The following is a 16373-nucleotide window of genomic DNA, read 5'->3' as shown; positions in this document are numbered from 1 at the left end:
AAAGAAAACCTAATTAAAACACATAGCATAATAACGGGTTCTTACCGCGTTTAAAATAGGGATATGAGACTCCCGATATTTCGATACTGTTGCAAGTGCCATGATCACGGGATGACAGATGAGATTGGAGTGGAGTAGGTACATCCAATTTTTTTTATTTTTACTTTTTTCTATTTTTTAAATTAATATGCATCTACCTACTCCACTCCAATCTCATCAGTCATCCCGTGATCATGGCACTTGCAACAGTATCGAAATATCGGGAGTCTCATATCCCTATTTTAAACGCGGTAAGAACCCGTTATTATGTGTTTTAATTATGATAATAACCGCGTAAACTTAAAACAATGTAAAGAAGACCTGCAGATTATGTGGGTATTGTTACAGCCAATATAAATGTACCAGGGTTTAGACCAAGAGGACGATCAAAAACAAGATGGGCAGATGTGGTCTAAAAGGATCTGTGCATGTGCAATGTCTCCGAGAACGACACGTCTGATAGAGCGAAGTGGAAGAGAAGTACGAAGAAGGCAGACCCCACCATCAGATGGGAATAATAAATGCCAAGGAGAGAGAGAGAGAGAGAACGCTACCTTTTTTTAATTTGACGTGACTTATTGTAGATTTGCCGCAGATGGCATTAACTACTTGGCCGGACAAATGGGGAGTGTTGAAGGCTCTCACCCGGTACAAAGTTTAAGACAACAGGCCTGAGGGTGCCCAGTTGGGCGCGAACCTCGGCTCAGGGCGTCGTCTGAGAGAAAAAATATTTGGAAGAATTAATCGACCCTCGTGGGTCGGTAGCGATAGGCGCTGATTGAGGGAAATCGTCGAATCGTTTGGTGTCCCGAGCTGATTGGCTGCCTCTATGGCTAGAGTAATCGGGTCGTCAGGATCGTATATTACGTCCTTCGAGAGAACGACACACCATATAATTTTATTTTCAGTTATAGCTGTCACTTTCTTACCTGCCGAAATGGATGAACGGGTAATTGACTGGCATAAAATTAATGTATCGCACGTCAATGTGAGGCAGAATAAAAATCACTCGGACAATTGTACATCAAACGTCAGACGGGTCTCATACTAGCGCGATTTTAAAATTAACATCTGTACATCACCAGTTCCTTGCTTTTTCGCCAGATATGAAAACGACAGGTATATCTTGAAATAAAATTAAACTTGTAAAGTGTACTCGAATCAGGGCCAATTCTGTTCAATTTAATATACATGCAAGTAACTTGCTCCAGTTACTTGCATCGTGTAGACGCACCGTACATCTTAACGCAGCTATTTTAGTGAACTGTTTGGTTCTGATGAGTTCGTTTGAATCGCTTCCAATAGCCTGTACTAAACATATTATGGCCGGTATCAAACAGATTGCTTACTTACTTTGTTGATTGTTTCCTTGTTGTATCTATATTACTTACTAACATAAAGCCATAGATTTACTACTACCGTAGATTGAACATCAGCGCTCAAAAAGTGGGACGCAAAGTTACTGTTAATATAGCGACGTTGACAGTACTTTACCTCAGTGCGCGATTAGGCGCCGAACTGGCAACACGGGGAAGTGCGTGGTAAAAACTCAAAGCGAAAAAAGAAGGATGGAACATCATTATTTCTAATAAGTTATGACATTGTGCATTGTTATCATATTATATACATTTTAATTTTCGCAATAAAACCCACTAAAATTTTAGTTTAAAATACACTAAAAAAAGTGCTCCCGGGGGTGGAGTGACGACGTACCTAGTGTGTGGCAGCGAGCCGATATTTAAATTAAGTTTAAATTGGTGCTAATTCCTGTAAACACCATGTAATTTTATTTTGTCATATCTGTCATTTTCTTATACGCCAAAAAGGAAAGGGACGGGTAATCTTATGACCGTCAATTTTAAGCACAAATCTAAACAACCATATAAAAACTTTGCAATGGCTTTGCGTTAACACGCGTTAAACGGTTTGCATACCAACGTGATATTACTCATTCTACCTAAAATTAAGAGCTGTAAATCATCCGTCCCTTTTCAACGAGAATTTTATTAAGAGGCGTCTGCAAGAATCGGGGCTATTATGTTGAGGCGAATACACTACACCACTCTTTGCCACAAATCTTGGAATCCATGTGATATCAAATCACGTCAATCATTTGTTATCAAATCTAAAATAGTTCAGCATTTCATTTGAACGAATCACGTAATGTAATCAGTAGGCAAAATGCAACCGAATGCAATATTATACCGGCAGTAAGGCGGTTATCACACGACGCGGCCTTTTTGGATTGGTCAGGTTGATTTCCAAAGAAAACTTTATATTTAATAGTTAGTAATATTGAAGAATAAAGAATTTTGTTTTCTATAAAAAATATTTTGTTTTAATAAACCTCACTATCACAAACAAGCAGTTTTCATCGTTTTCAGCCATCCTTACTTTACATTTTTTATGAACTAGACGAGATCCCAAAAATTTCGGGATCTCGCGGGATTCATATTTCCAATCCCGCGGGATCTCGAATTTTCCATCTCGAGTCACGCTTTCATTCCCTTGCCAGCACTCTCACGCACAGTTGTTGAAGCACACGGAATGACTGATTCCGAAATTTGATTGAGCGCGTTCATTGAATGAAAGAGAGCCATCGCCGGTTGACAGGAAGGGGTACGAAGCAGGAATGACTGATACTTGAACACAAGTCAACACTACCTTGCCAATCACTTTGCCGCCGACCGCTTCGCCGCCGACCGCTTCGCCGCCGACCGCTTCGCCGCTGACCGCTTCGCCGCCGACCGCAGCCGCGACCGCGTCGTGTGATAACCGCCTAAGTTGCATGCACAATGCAATGAGGATAACTCAACTTTCACTTCTCTTGCTAAAGGGCGCGAGTTAACAGGTTTCCGGAGAATTTGATTGCTTTCAACCGATTTCAAGATGGCGAGAACATTAAGAAAGCTTTACAGATTCAATATGTTAGCCGAGTTCGGAGAAGGCATAACTTACGTCTTATTGTAGTGAGCTCTAAACCTCTGAATTGGACTTTAAAAAGTTTGAATTCATGTTTCGATCCTAGAGAATGTGGTTTCCAGGATTTGAGCCCGACTAAAGCCAATACGGTCTCCCCTATTACCTACATGGGACTGGCTGGCTGGCTAGGAGTGGGTGCATGTGTGTATAGTATACGTACAAGGTGTTAGTGACATCGTAACGAATGCTGAGGGGGATGATTCAGACCAAGATCTGAGTTGATATCAAGTGGAATTTTCCGTCGCAAAAGTATAGAACGGAAAATAAATTTATGTATATTACGTAATAATATTATGTATATTAGAGCGCGTGATGCTTCGTAACACGGTCGGGTTATACTGTGATTCGGATTGACCGGGAGAACTTGTTTTAGTGTATTTTAAACTAAAATAATAATTTTGGTGGGTTTTACTGCGAAAATTAAAATGTTTATACTATGATAACATGCACAATGTCATTACTTATTAGAAATACTTAATTACGATGATCCATCTTTCTTTTTTCGCTTTGAGCTTCTATTTTTGCAAGTTTTTACCACGCACTTCCCCGTGTTGCCAGTTCGGAGCCTAATCGCGCACTGAGGTAAAGTACTGTCAACGTCGCTACATTAACAGTAACTTTGCGTCCCACTTTTTGAGCGCTGATGTTAGCTGTGTAGTAGTAAATCTACTCTATAATCAGAACTCTGTGGTGGTTACGACTTTAATTTTTGTTTTTTTTTTTGCAGGTGGTATAATGCGCGAGAGCTTGCGTCGGCTGGCGTCGGACGACGGCATGTCTGCGCGGACGTCCCGCGTGGCGGGGACGCGGCGCGTGCGCATCGAGCTTCTGGACGGGGAGCACATCAATATTGACATCGACGTGAGTTTATGAAGTTCGTTTAGACCGGTGTTTTGGTCACCTATCACATGATGGTGGATACGCTTGCTCAAGACTATATCCCAATTCGTGTAGTAGATGAACCAAGTGAGGTGTGGGTACACCTCATCGAAGTTTCTATTAGACCAACGTGACAGGTGGTAAGCGGTATCGCCGTCTATAATGGTCGAGACAACTGTGTCAGTGAAAACTAGACTTAAGATTTTAGTTCATCTTGCGATGGATGAACCTCTGACTACTCCTATTGGGATATAGTCGTGAGCTTTTACTTATATAAAGCCAAGATTGTAACTGAACTGTTATTTCGATAAACAGAACTTCGAATATAAATCAAAGAGATTTACAGCGAGAGCCGATTTACGAACGTCCTCCCACTATCTACTATAACGATACACTTATGCGCTTACGCACGACAGATTGTTTACATTGTTCACTTTATGTACAATATATTTCAACTATAAAAGTGAGCCCACACGATGTTGCAACGTAAAAATGCAACGTCTAACGTCGTTTTGTAATGTGTGTATACTTCACCGGTACCGCTTAACATGCCCTCCGAAGCACCCATCATCTTAAGTACTTTCGAACGAATCAATGTCTTAACCAAATTAGGGATCGCAAAGTGATTTTTGTAATATGACCCCACCAGGAATCGAATCTGGGACCACTAGGTTGAGAGACTAAAGCTATTTACCACTAGAACACTGAGGCACTTAAGCCCTTTGGTAATCATGCTTGTATCTGGAGAAGGAACGAATGAGAGGTGTTAAGAAAAAATGGCAGTTCTGGGTTTTGAGTTTAACAGAAAAAATGGACGATTTGCAGTAACTCTTGGCGATTCTCCTACTAGCCCACCTGGGCACCCTCAGGCCTGTGTTCATAAATTTTGTACTGGGTGAGAGCCATACCACTCACGTCAGACAGAGTACTGCGGTGCGGAAGGCAAGAGGGAAACCACTGCCCTATTTTTCCCTAAAAACTACTTTTTCTCCATGCACATGGAGAATTGGAGAATGCTACACCGACAAGAACGTGACTCTTAAATTAGTGAAGTGATGTGAGAGCCCTCAGAGCTCCCCATATGTGTGGCCAAGTAGTTATCATATGTGGCAAATATAATCTACAATAAGCCACGTCAAAAAAACCTTTTTAATATACTTACTTACAGGGTATTAGTGAAATCGTAACGAATACTGAGGAGGATGATTCAGACCACCCATTCTTTACTTTTGCAGTGGATAATTCCACTTGATATCAACTCAGAATCATGGGCTCAATCATCCCTCAAAGTTTAACACCCTGTATTTAATCAAACTCAACTCTTCCAGCGTAAAGCCCGAGGAGCTGACCTGGTGGACAAAGTATGCGAGTCCTTAGACCTGGTGGAGACGGACTACTTCGGGCTACTGCACGCACAGCGAGGGGATCCACGCGTGTGGGTCGACCTGGGTCGGAGGCTGTCCAAAACTTTCAGGAGTAAGTTCACTGGTACTTCTTGTGATAGCGCGAGTTGGAAGAGGAAGGCCAGGATGTTCTAAAGTAGGGTCAGGTCAAGAGTACTCTAAACCAGTGAGTATGCATGATGTCTTTGATGAGAGTTCAAGAAGAGAAAGTGATTATCAGGATCGCAGTAAGTGGAATTCCGTGGTCCTGTGATGTGTATGTTATTTGAATCCAATGGTTGACAACCGTGGTTGACAAGGATGACACCTCAAAGTAATACTTATGTTGTGGGTATGCTGTTCCAGATGAACCCTGGGACGTGCGCCTGGCAGTCAAGTTCTACCCGCCCGAGCCATCAGAGCTGCGTGATGACGTCACAAGGTACCAGCTCGGGCTTGCAGTCAGGCGCGATCTGATGGAGAGTTAGTATTATTCATCCAAACCATGTCGCTTATTTGACAAAATTAAGCTGTCTTGTCTTGTGCTGTCTGTTATCTCCCTAGCGTTATCCCGTTTTTCACGGAGTCCGCTTACCTAATCTGACTACTTGTCTAACCTTCCAACCCGCGAAGGGAAAACCAGCCCAATACAGGTTAGGACATATACCTCCAAAACGTATTTCCCGGGAATGTGAGTTTCCACACGATGTTTTCCTTCGCCGCGGAGCACGTGATAATCATTTTTATGATCCAAACATGAATTCGAAAAACATTTGGTTTAAGCCCGTTCTGGGATTCGAACCTGTGACCTCGCAAGCAGTTATTAAATGTCAAATAGTTACATATTTTAATGCGACAGGGTTCGAGAGTATCCTTCTAAAGATGCAAATCAAAATTCTTCCACATCGTAAGAGTTGTCAAAATTTTCAGGTTTAGGTATGTGGAATTATTATTAGAATTATTATCACAACCTCCTTGGTTTAGTGGTTAGAACTGATCATTCCGGTCACGGTCTGGAGGTCCGGGTTCGATGCCCGATGGGGATGTTTTCGAAACCACTTTGCGAGACTTTTGTTTGGTAAGGGCATTGCAGGCTTCAATCATCTGATTGCCCGAAAAAGTACGTTAATTGTGAGCCTCGGAAGGCAAATTAACACGTTGGTCCTGGCTATTAGCTGTAAAAAATCACCGTCACCAACCCGCAGTGGAGCAGCGTGGTGGAGTTTGCTCCCCCAGTTGATTCTGAGGGACGCTTGTGCCCAGCAGTGGGGCGTATTAAGCATACTCTAATTATGTTATGGTGAGGTGTAGGTATTTAGTTCACTGTATAGTTCACTGTATAGTTCACTGTATAGTTCACTGTATAGTTCACTGTATAGTTCACTGTATAGTTCACTGTATAGTTCACTGTATAGTTCACTGTATAGTTCACTGTATAGTTCACTGTATAGTTCACTGTATAGTTCACTGTATACTGTTCACTGTATACTGTTCACCACATTGGGAGTCATGAGCTTGAGTTATGTTATGTTTAATACTTATTTCCAGGCCGCCTATCGTGCTCAACAATAACGTACGCGCTCCTCGCCTCGTATATCCTGCAGGCTGAGCTGGGAGACTATGAGGAGGGCCACATGCGGCCCGCTGTGCTCACCGAGCACCGGGTGGCCCCTATCAACGTGCTGGATGATGAGCTGGAGGAGAAGATACGGGAGCTTTATAGGAAACACAAGTGAGCTGGTGCTTCATATCATACTACTTGGCCGGACAAATGGTGACCGCTGACGGCTCCTACCTGGTACATTTAAGACACCAGGCCTTAGAGTGCCCATTTGGGATTCTCAGGTTAGGGCGCCGTCTGAGAGGATTTTGTATTTGAAAGAATCAATCAACCCTGATAAGTTTTTACACACTTCTCTTCACTCCAACGTTGCTCTGCCCACCTTCTTCTTATCGTGTGGGTTGTGAGGTGGAATACTAGCCTCAACAAACCTGGTGTCAGGGTTATGATTGAACCGTCAAAGGCCCCTGACAAGGCTCATGTAACGACTACTTACTTATATCAGTAAGTGTAACCGGAACCACCGGCTTAACGCTTCCGAAGCACGGATCATCTTACTTTCGAACAATCAGGTAATGTCCTAAACAAACTAGGGATCACAAAGTGATTTTTGTGATATGTCCCCACCGGGATTCGAACCCGGGGCCTCCGGATCGTAAGTCCAACGCTCAACCACTGCACCACAGAGGCCGTTGTGCCCACCAGGGTCCATGTTTTAGATCCTATGTCTATGTAACACCACACTGAACAAATGAAAAAGTCGAGTAGGACTATTGAGAATTGTGTTTTACTGGGAAGTCTACTGGGTACAAAATTACCAGTAAGTCTATTGGGAAGAAAAGTCCCAGTTGTTCAACTGGTAAGACTACTCGGTAAGACTAGCAGTAGCGCAGAACTAGTAGAGAACTATTTTACATAAACCTCCCAACCTCCAGAGGGCAGACACCAGCGGAAGCAGAGCTGAACTACCTGGAGAATGCCAAGAAACTGGCCCTGTACGGCGCCGAGCTGCACTGCGCCTGCGACTCCGACGACATAGACATAGTGTTGGCTGTGTGCGCGCACGGCATCTCTATCTACAGGGACGGGTGAGTTGTTTTATCCATGATAATTATGTTGAATAAATGATGCTGATCTTCTTCTATCGTCTGGGTTATGAGGTGAAGTACCAACCTCATCAACCCCGGTGTTCTTGAGGAATTACGACTTCAGGTAGTATTGGAAATAAAATGTAAAATCGGAGTATAAAATCAACGTCTAATTCAGTGAAATGTGAAAGTACAAGTTGAAAGGGGTTGCGGGGGAGGTCAACTTAGCGCCTACTAAATAAAAATAGCAATCCGTATTCTTCCTGTCGGGATTAATAAATATGAAAAGGCGTCGATCCCCAACACCCGGTGTCAGGGTTACTATTGAGCCGGACCTAGGCCTTATAAGCCGGACCTAGGCTATTTATGTTATGTTATATCGCCCATAGAGCATCACGGACCTCCGCGTACCTAGGCTAATTTATTTAGTTATAACGGAAAGCAAGAAGGAAACCACTAACCTATTTTCCCTAAAAAAGTAGCTTGGAAACTGTTATTCGAGAGCGCGCATAGAATAACACGGAGGTCCATGTTGTTCTTTGTATCGCCCGGATGACCTTTGCTCGTTGAAATTCTAGGAAAACAACACCTACTATAACTAGTTGCATCTACATATGCAAATCAATACCCAGGAGATCGCCGCCTGGATGCATCGCAGCATCCAACCATCATTAATAGTATCTCAATCAAAACCAGATAGCGATAAAGTTCACTTTCAAAAACATGTTTTATGAGGGGTGAGACAGGTGTTTGCGCATGCGTGAATTCATTTGAACTCTGTGTGCCTAGCTTTGGGAATTTTACCCTATTTCGGGGTAAAAATAGTTTAATTACGAACATAACAGAAAACACACAACATAGAAGAACATCATAGTAGAGATTGCTACTTACAATAAGGCAATAAGGTCGCCTATTGTACTCATTCTATTTTTTTTTGTTTTGTATTTTGAATTTTCCTGTTTGTGCAATAAAGTATTTGTTATGGTATGTGTTGTTAGCTTCACGATAAAAGTACTGCAGCTACTTTTTTTTGGAGGTGTAAACCTCCATATTATGATCATAACTTCCACTTTAAGTAGGTAACCTCTTATGTTTGCACGGCGTCACATCTACCTACTACCGTGTCACACATGTGACTTTGCAATAAATTAATATACGTAAATATATAACTGCCTATTCAAATTCAAATTGAAAAATTTCTTTATTCAGTAGGAAACATGGTTGCACTTTGAATCATTTCATTTCTTATATAACGAACGTCTCATCCGCTTAAAACTACTGCAGCTTCTCAGTTCTCACAACTTGTATAGCCGGGGAAAAGAAGCTGCAAGAAAAACCTCGGCACAGGGCCTGACAATTTTATATTACCTTTATTTTTTAATCTGGGTAAAATGAAAACCAGAAGTGGCCACATTGCCTAGGCTTACTAGGTTTCCTAGCGCATCGCATCTGACAACACGTATATAACGTTGACCAAGTTTCTCCAGTCAATCATTATCAATTTCCTTTGTCATCCGTCACTGACCAGCCATGTACGAGTGTCGTCGGCAGCCGTGCAGGCATACGTTCGTCAATGGAAGGTGCACCAAGTGCAATATGGATTATAAGTTCTTCTGCGCATTACGCTTCTGGGAGTTCAGTATCGAGCAGCCTTACGTCCAGTTCCGGACCTGCCAGGACTGCCGAGCCAACACCAAACCCTGCTGCTCCCCCGCCCCCCATACACACCACCACGGAGCCCCAAACGTCTTCAACATTCCTGCTGAAGTCACTGTCAAGCCTCCTACTGAAGTCATCAACCCCAATGATGCCATCACCGATGAAGCTCCTCCTACACTCGAACTTGTATTGAAAGAAATACGACAAATGAAGAAACAACTCTCAGCGCTCCCAAAACTCGTTTCGCAAGTCAGCATCATCAAGACCGACCTGTCTGACATACAAGAATACGCTGACCCTGGAATATTTGAAGTCGTATTGCATGAGATACGCCATCTGAAACATCAACTTATTGGCTCCCCAAATCTCGTGGCTGACATGAAAACTCTTCAGCAGGAAGTCAACAGTTTCAAAAAAGCTTCAGTAGCTGAGCAAGAATCTTATAAGGAAAAAATTGCTACGATCACTGCAGCCGAACAGAAGCTATTCAAAGTTGAGAAACTAAAGAAAGAACTCAAGAAAGCTACTGACGAGATCTCAGCGCTCAAAGCAGAGCAGATGGCACAGAATGAAATGATGAAGCTTTATATTAAAGAAATACAGAGCCGCTTTGATTCAGTACCAGAGTACAACAAACAATCGCAAGTGAATTGCGATGAAACAGAGTCAAAGAAAGATGAAAAGGAAAATACCAAAGAAACAGAGTCAGAGAAGGATGAAAAGGAAAATGCCAAAGAAACAGAGTCAGAGAAAGATGAAAAGATAAATACCAAGGAAACAGAGCCAAAGAAAGATGAAAAGGCGAATACCAACGAGGCAGAGTCAAACAAGGATGAATACCTGAATAACAATAATGCACAGTCAAACGAGGAAGAAAGAGTCAATAATGACTCAGAGTTACAAAGGCATTTAAAGCCTGCCATCATCTTTAATAGCGGAGGTGTCAAAATACGGATGTTGGCAGAAGACGATTATAACAGCGACCATAAGATCTTGGAACTCTTGTGTTCCGACGAACCAGACGACCCAGAATATGAAAATTTGATGAATTTCGCCAAATATTTCCGAGAGAACCAGGCAAACTTTCGCCGTGACTTTGAGTAAAGAATACAAGAAAAAACATAACTCATCAGTTCTCAAAGAGAGCTTTTTATTTTTAAACTTAAGACAAAAATAGCCTAAATATAAAACTAAATATGATACGGGTGTCATTTGCCAAAGAGCATTGTATAACTTAAGTAACTATAAAAATATGTTTGTGTCTATACTGGATTTTAAGATAAAAACAATGTTATAATCTATGTGTTGTAACCGTGCCCTCATTGTCTCAAATATACTTTTACCATACTTAATGTATCTAAACAACATCTAAATGTGTATGATAAGATACAATAGTCTACAGAATTCAAATCAATTCATATAAGTACTTATTATGTGTGTTATAAACATTAAACAGTATATTAAAAAAATATGAAATAAGTATAGAAAGATTAATTTAACATGTAACTATCTTGCCGTCTAAATAAAGGTAATTTTACTCAATATTATAGTATCGTTTTTTTTATTAAGTATACCACACCCCGAACACTTCATACAAAACACCTCATTTAACACAGAAATTCTCGCGCTTCTGTGTGTGTGAAATCGACGCCAATACGGTTGAAGACTAATAAAGTAAGACCGAGGGGGTGAGGTAAACCTAGCTCAGCCACTGGTGGGGAGCGGAGAGTTGCCGTTCTGTACCTATTATTATTCCTTGTGATTATACTACCACTAGATCATAGAATAAAGAATAATACTACTTACGTCTACACCTGCAGCTACCTTTTCTTCTTCCTGTTCCTCTCACCTCCCTCTGGACAGCAACAGGGCTATTCTGATTTTAAAGACTGCAGCTCTAAATAGCGTGGTGTTTAGAGCTGCAGTCTACTGTCTCCGGCTGACACTTCTTTCTCCTGAGGTCTTCCCTTTCTTTTCATTTCTCGCCCCCAGCTCCTGCACCAATTCGTATGGGCGTTGACCTCTCGCTGAGCCTTTCTGGTGTTATCAACATCATCGGTGTTATCAACATCATCAGCATCTTACGCTCTAGTCATCACAAGACTGTGATGACTAGATCTTATGTAGTAGTAGAAAATAACGTCGCAATAAAAACTAAATACCCACACCTCACCGAGCTTTCTATTACACCAACGTGATATGTGGTGATCGTATAATCATAATCATTTTTATTTTAGTGAGCCGCATCGCCATTTTTAAGATTCTCGTGGACATTAAGAATTTACCTTTGAATAGATTTAGGGCAGTAATACCGGCTATACATGTTGTGAGATAGTGTATATAAAAATTGACGATTCAAAGTGTATGTTGCCTACTGAATAAAGATATTTTTGAATTTGAACTGAGGAATGGTGTCGGCCAACTATAATTATAACTGCACTTAAAATAAATTAATAACTCTAAATTAAATAACTCATTTTTTAAATGAATTTTGCATTAAATCCAAAAATGTCTTTCACCAGACTCCTGATGAACCGGTTCCCCTGGGCTAAGATCCTGAAGATCAGCTACAACAAGCGCGCATACACGCTGCGGCTACGTGCCAGCGAGTTCGACGAGTTCGAGACTCACCTCGGGTTCAAACTACCCTCCACCAGGGCTTGCAAGAAACTGTGGAAGTGCAGCGTCGAGCATCACATCTTCTTCAGGTGAAATTCTGCCACAGATCATAAAAACAAGGGAGATATGCCTTCAATTACACGACTCCACATGTCGCTCGTTTACTCACGTCAGCATGTGAAGCGGCCGCACCAAGACACATCTGGCTTCATAATAATATGTTCGTTTTGTGCATTTCACAGTAGTACCGGCTATATATATATATATATTAGCTGTGTGAATACAGTAAATCGTCGATGATACAAACAAATGCCTCTATGCATATCATTAACTAGCCAGGAACGATTTTCTGTGCTCTCTGAATCACTATAATGGTCACCCATCCAAGGATTGACACTCCCGACATTCCCTAATCTGGAGGATACAAAATCCTAGCCTAGATCACCAACACTGTATGCCATTGGTAAGGTCTTTGCATGTAAAGTAATTGTCTCTGTTCTGGTTCTCCTGGAAGAGCCAGTTTATACTTACTTCAGAAGGTAATAATTTTCAATCAACAAAGGACACAGAATGTGGGGTTCTCATGTTGTCTCTGACTTACTAAAACCCGATTGTTACAGACGCGAAACACCAGTGAAGGTGGAGCGCGTGTCTGGATTCCCCCGGCTGGGGTCTCGACGACTGTCCTGCCGCCGCACCCTGAGACAGCTGCGGGCGGAGCCCCTTCTCCGGGAGGTCACCGCTTGACGACAGCTCGGTACTCTCAAGGTGGTTAGAGAGTAACATAGTACTGTTGCCGGACTATCGATAGTTGACCTTTGAAATCATCTATACTATCGATAGCTCATTTAGTTCAATACTATCGTTACAGAGCAATACTATCGACAATACTGACCATTGCAAGGACTAGCGATATTACTGCTTCTGACTATTGCAAGTACTATCGATATTACTGCTTCTGACTATTACAAGGACTATCAAGAGTATTGATCTAAATGAGCTATTGGTAGTATCGGTACTGTCGATAGCCTATAGTTAATACTTACTGATTTTTTAAACTGTCGATAGTGGCATATCTTAGACCGTGGCAGTAGAGTAATTATTAATTAGGTTTACTTGCTTATATCTTTAGAATCGATGTTTATGTATAAAAAACAATTAAGTTTTTAAACTCCTAAACTAGAATACAATTTAACAGAACTGGCATCTCTGTTTGTTACTCGACCACGGCGAACGCTGTGAACGTATGTATTTTCGATAAATAATCACGATCTTTATAAAGCTCACTGTATAAATTCCCGGATGCACAATAAAGCATACACACTAGTTACCAGGTAGATTGAATACACACAATCTTACTTTGAAATTTATCTGGAAAAAACGTGGCGGTATTATGTAGTATTAAAAAGACAACTTCGATACTGCGTTCTAATTAGACCCCAGCTCCACCTAGCAGCAGTTATGCGTAACTAATATATCTTATTAGAATAATTTATTGTCTGACACATTATTTAGACGCCTACAATATTATTTTTTCATGCAAAATATTATCTTTCTAATATTGTAACGCAAAGACACAAATGAAGCGCAATTTAAAAATATTAAGAAATAATTATTAATGCAAAAGTGCCATAAGTATGTTATGACGTATGTTTAGACGCCAAACATTTTAACTCATTCTAAAGTTAACCCGTTTTACGAGGTCATTTTACCTAAATAGTAATAAATAAAGCAGATACAAACATTACAAGCCATATTATTATGCTTTGCCCGCCGACTACACACATCATCTTTGTGTTCTGCATGCATAGCACATGCTTAGCCAGGAATTAGGAATGCAATCCCGACTCGAGATCGCTAATTCGAGATCCTACGGGATTGGAAATGTCAATCCCGCGGGATCCCGAAATTTTCGGGAACATTTTTGAAAGAGTATAACTTAAGGAGATTCGCCCAATCCCGTCAATCTCGAATGGGATCTCGTCATATTATGCTTCGGGATTGATCCCGACAAATTAGACGAGGTCTCGCGAGATCGGGATTGCATTACCTACTAGGGGGATTAATAGAATAGAATAATTTATTTGCCAGAAAACAGTATTCGCAGATGTTATTGTACGTATATACAGTAGTCCGTGTTTTCAGCTTACAAGTAAGCATGCTTTATGCTGTTGTGCTACACATGCATCTACAATTACATAAGAATCAAACATAAAATAAAATAATAATAAAACTCTAATTAACAATGTCAAAGTTTAGTTTTTATAACCTAGAAATTCATTAATACTATAAAAGCAATGTTGTAGCAACCATTTTGTCAAATTAACTTTCAGAGCAGCTTTGGTCATATTTTTAAATGCGGTGGGAAGTTTATTATATATAACTATACACATATTAGATATATTCATCTTGTAAATATATTTAAAAATGCCACTTCAAAGCAATTTGCAATTTGACATTTGCGCATAATTATAAAGGTGCGCAATGCAAACAAATGCCAAATAGCAATATTGCTTTGTAAGATGAATTGATTTGATGTGGCCTTTTTAACCCATGGATTAAAAGGAACATTGCGTGGCATGCGGCGCATGGCGTGTGTGCGAGGCATACGACTCTATCACAATTATTTCAACTTACATTATTATGTGCTTAACTGTAATGAATCACTAATTACAAGTATTTTAAACTGTACATTTAGCTAGTAAGTAAGTAATAAATATATTTTTTTTTAACTGTTTGTATTTTTATTTTTTCTAATACGCTAAAGGATCCGTGATAGCTCTGTTCGGAGAACGCATGACTTTTACTCTAGTGCCTCAGGTTTGAATTCCGGCTTAGGTTCTAAACTATTGAATTCGACTTTACGTTTTACTAGCTCCTAATTCCGCATAGTAACTAATTTCTCGAAAGACATATCAAACCAAATCATTTTATTGAATATTTTTTTATTGTTTAGTTTTAATGGCGATGTAGCGCATGCGTGTTCCTTCCCCCTCCAACCGCGTCCATTGATTTATAGTGTTACTAAAACCCCGTAATAAAATAAACTTATTTTATTATTTTGTATACTAGCTTTTGCCCGCGACTTCGTCCGCGTGGCGTGTTATAAAAGAGAGATCTTTGTGTGTGTGGGAGTGCATGTCAAATGTCAAGCATCTAACTTCTGCAGTTAAGATTTTTTCATACAACATTTTTCTCCCACTAACTCACTAACTAAATTTTTCAAAATACAGCCATAACTAAACTTAATATTTACTAAGGTATGCATGCATGCTAGATTAAAAACATCTATCTTACGCGGTTTCGATTTTTTCATACTTACAAATCTTTTTTCCCGCTAACTCCCGTTTCCGTGGGAATTTTGCAATATCCTGTTGCAACTAAGGTTTAAGTTAACTAAGGTATTGCATGCCAAATTTCAAGCGTCTAACTTAAGCGGTTTAGATTTGTCATACAAAAGGATTTTCCCGCTAATTCCCGTTCCCGTGGGCATTCCGGGAATTCCTTTCTTAGTGCTCCTCTACGGTACCTAAGCTACGTCTCTTCCAAATTTCAAGTGCCTACGTTTAGTAGTTTAAGCTGTGCGTTGATATGTCAGTCAGTCAGTTTCTCCTTTTATATATTTAGATATACATAGAATACGTTCACCTGCCTATCTTCCCGTGCATGTCGTAAAAGGCGACAAAGGGACAGGGTCCTGTCGAACATGATGGCTCATCTGTAAGAGCGATAGGCTGGTCACCTATCATCATACATAAAGTAAGATGATCCATGCTTCGGAAGGCACTAACGTGCCATAGCCATTGGTCCCGGTTACAACTTACTGATGTAAGTAAGTAGTCGTTACATGAGCCATGTCAGGGGCCTTTGGCGGCTCAATAGTACCCTGACACCACGGTTGATGAGGTTGGTACTCCATCTCACAACCCACACGATAGAAGATGTCCTTTTTATCAGAAAACGTGACCTGGAGAATCTCTCATTGGTGCTAATTCCTTTAAACACCATCTTATTTTATTTTAAGTTATATCTGTCATTTTCTTATCCACCGAAAAGGATAGGGACGGGTAATCGACAAGCATAAAATTTATGGAACACACGTCAATTTTAAGCACAAATCTAAAACAACAACCGTCTAAAAAATTATACTGGCCAATAACCCGA

General features: G+C 40.7%; 2 protein-coding genes and 1 non-coding gene across 7 annotated transcripts in view; 1 reads left to right on the top strand and 2 right to left on the bottom strand.

The window, feature by feature from the left end:
* Nucleotides 1-1584, bottom strand: part of LOC126376530 (nucleolar protein 9) — a 36582-nt gene extending 34998 nt beyond the window's left edge. Inside the window, exon 1 of the mRNA XM_050023984.1 lies at nt 1393-1584. The gene's annotated coding sequence lies outside the window, so the exon portion shown is untranslated. The remainder of the gene's footprint in view (nt 1-1392) is intronic.
* LOC126376648 (protein 4.1 homolog) overlaps nt 1-14935 on the top strand; it is a 38185-nt gene extending 23250 nt beyond the window's left edge. Inside the window, exons 1-8 of one of the 5 annotated variants that reach the window (XM_050024187.1) lie at nt 1591-1631; nt 3749-3882; nt 5229-5376; nt 5649-5765; nt 6831-7014; nt 7779-7931; nt 12113-12298; nt 12830-14935. In XM_050024187.1, the coding sequence (XP_049880144.1) occupies nt 3757-3882; nt 5229-5376; nt 5649-5765; nt 6831-7014; nt 7779-7931; nt 12113-12298; nt 12830-12956 (1041 nt within the window). In that variant the 5' untranslated portion in view covers nt 1591-1631; nt 3749-3756 and the 3' untranslated portion in view covers nt 12957-14935. Of the gene's footprint in view, nt 1-1590; nt 1632-2034; nt 3667-3748; nt 3883-5228; nt 5377-5648; nt 5766-6830; nt 7015-7778; nt 7932-12112; nt 12299-12829 lie in introns of those variants that run through there. The other 4 variants (XM_050024186.1, XM_050024185.1, XM_050024184.1 and 1 more) reach the window with 4 other exon arrangements.
* Trnav-uac (transfer RNA valine (anticodon UAC)) lies at nt 7462-7533 on the bottom strand. Its single transcript has one exon. It is a non-coding gene; the product is annotated as a tRNA-Val (tRNA).
* Nucleotides 14936-16373: the final 1438 nt, after the last annotated feature.

Source organism: Pectinophora gossypiella, chromosome 21 (genome assembly GCF_024362695.1).
Source record: "Pectinophora gossypiella chromosome 21, ilPecGoss1.1, whole genome shotgun sequence".
Taxonomy (NCBI): Eukaryota; Metazoa; Arthropoda; class Insecta; order Lepidoptera; family Gelechiidae; genus Pectinophora; species Pectinophora gossypiella.
Note: the sequence above shows the minus strand (reverse complement) of the source record. Positions and strands in the feature narration are given on the sequence as shown.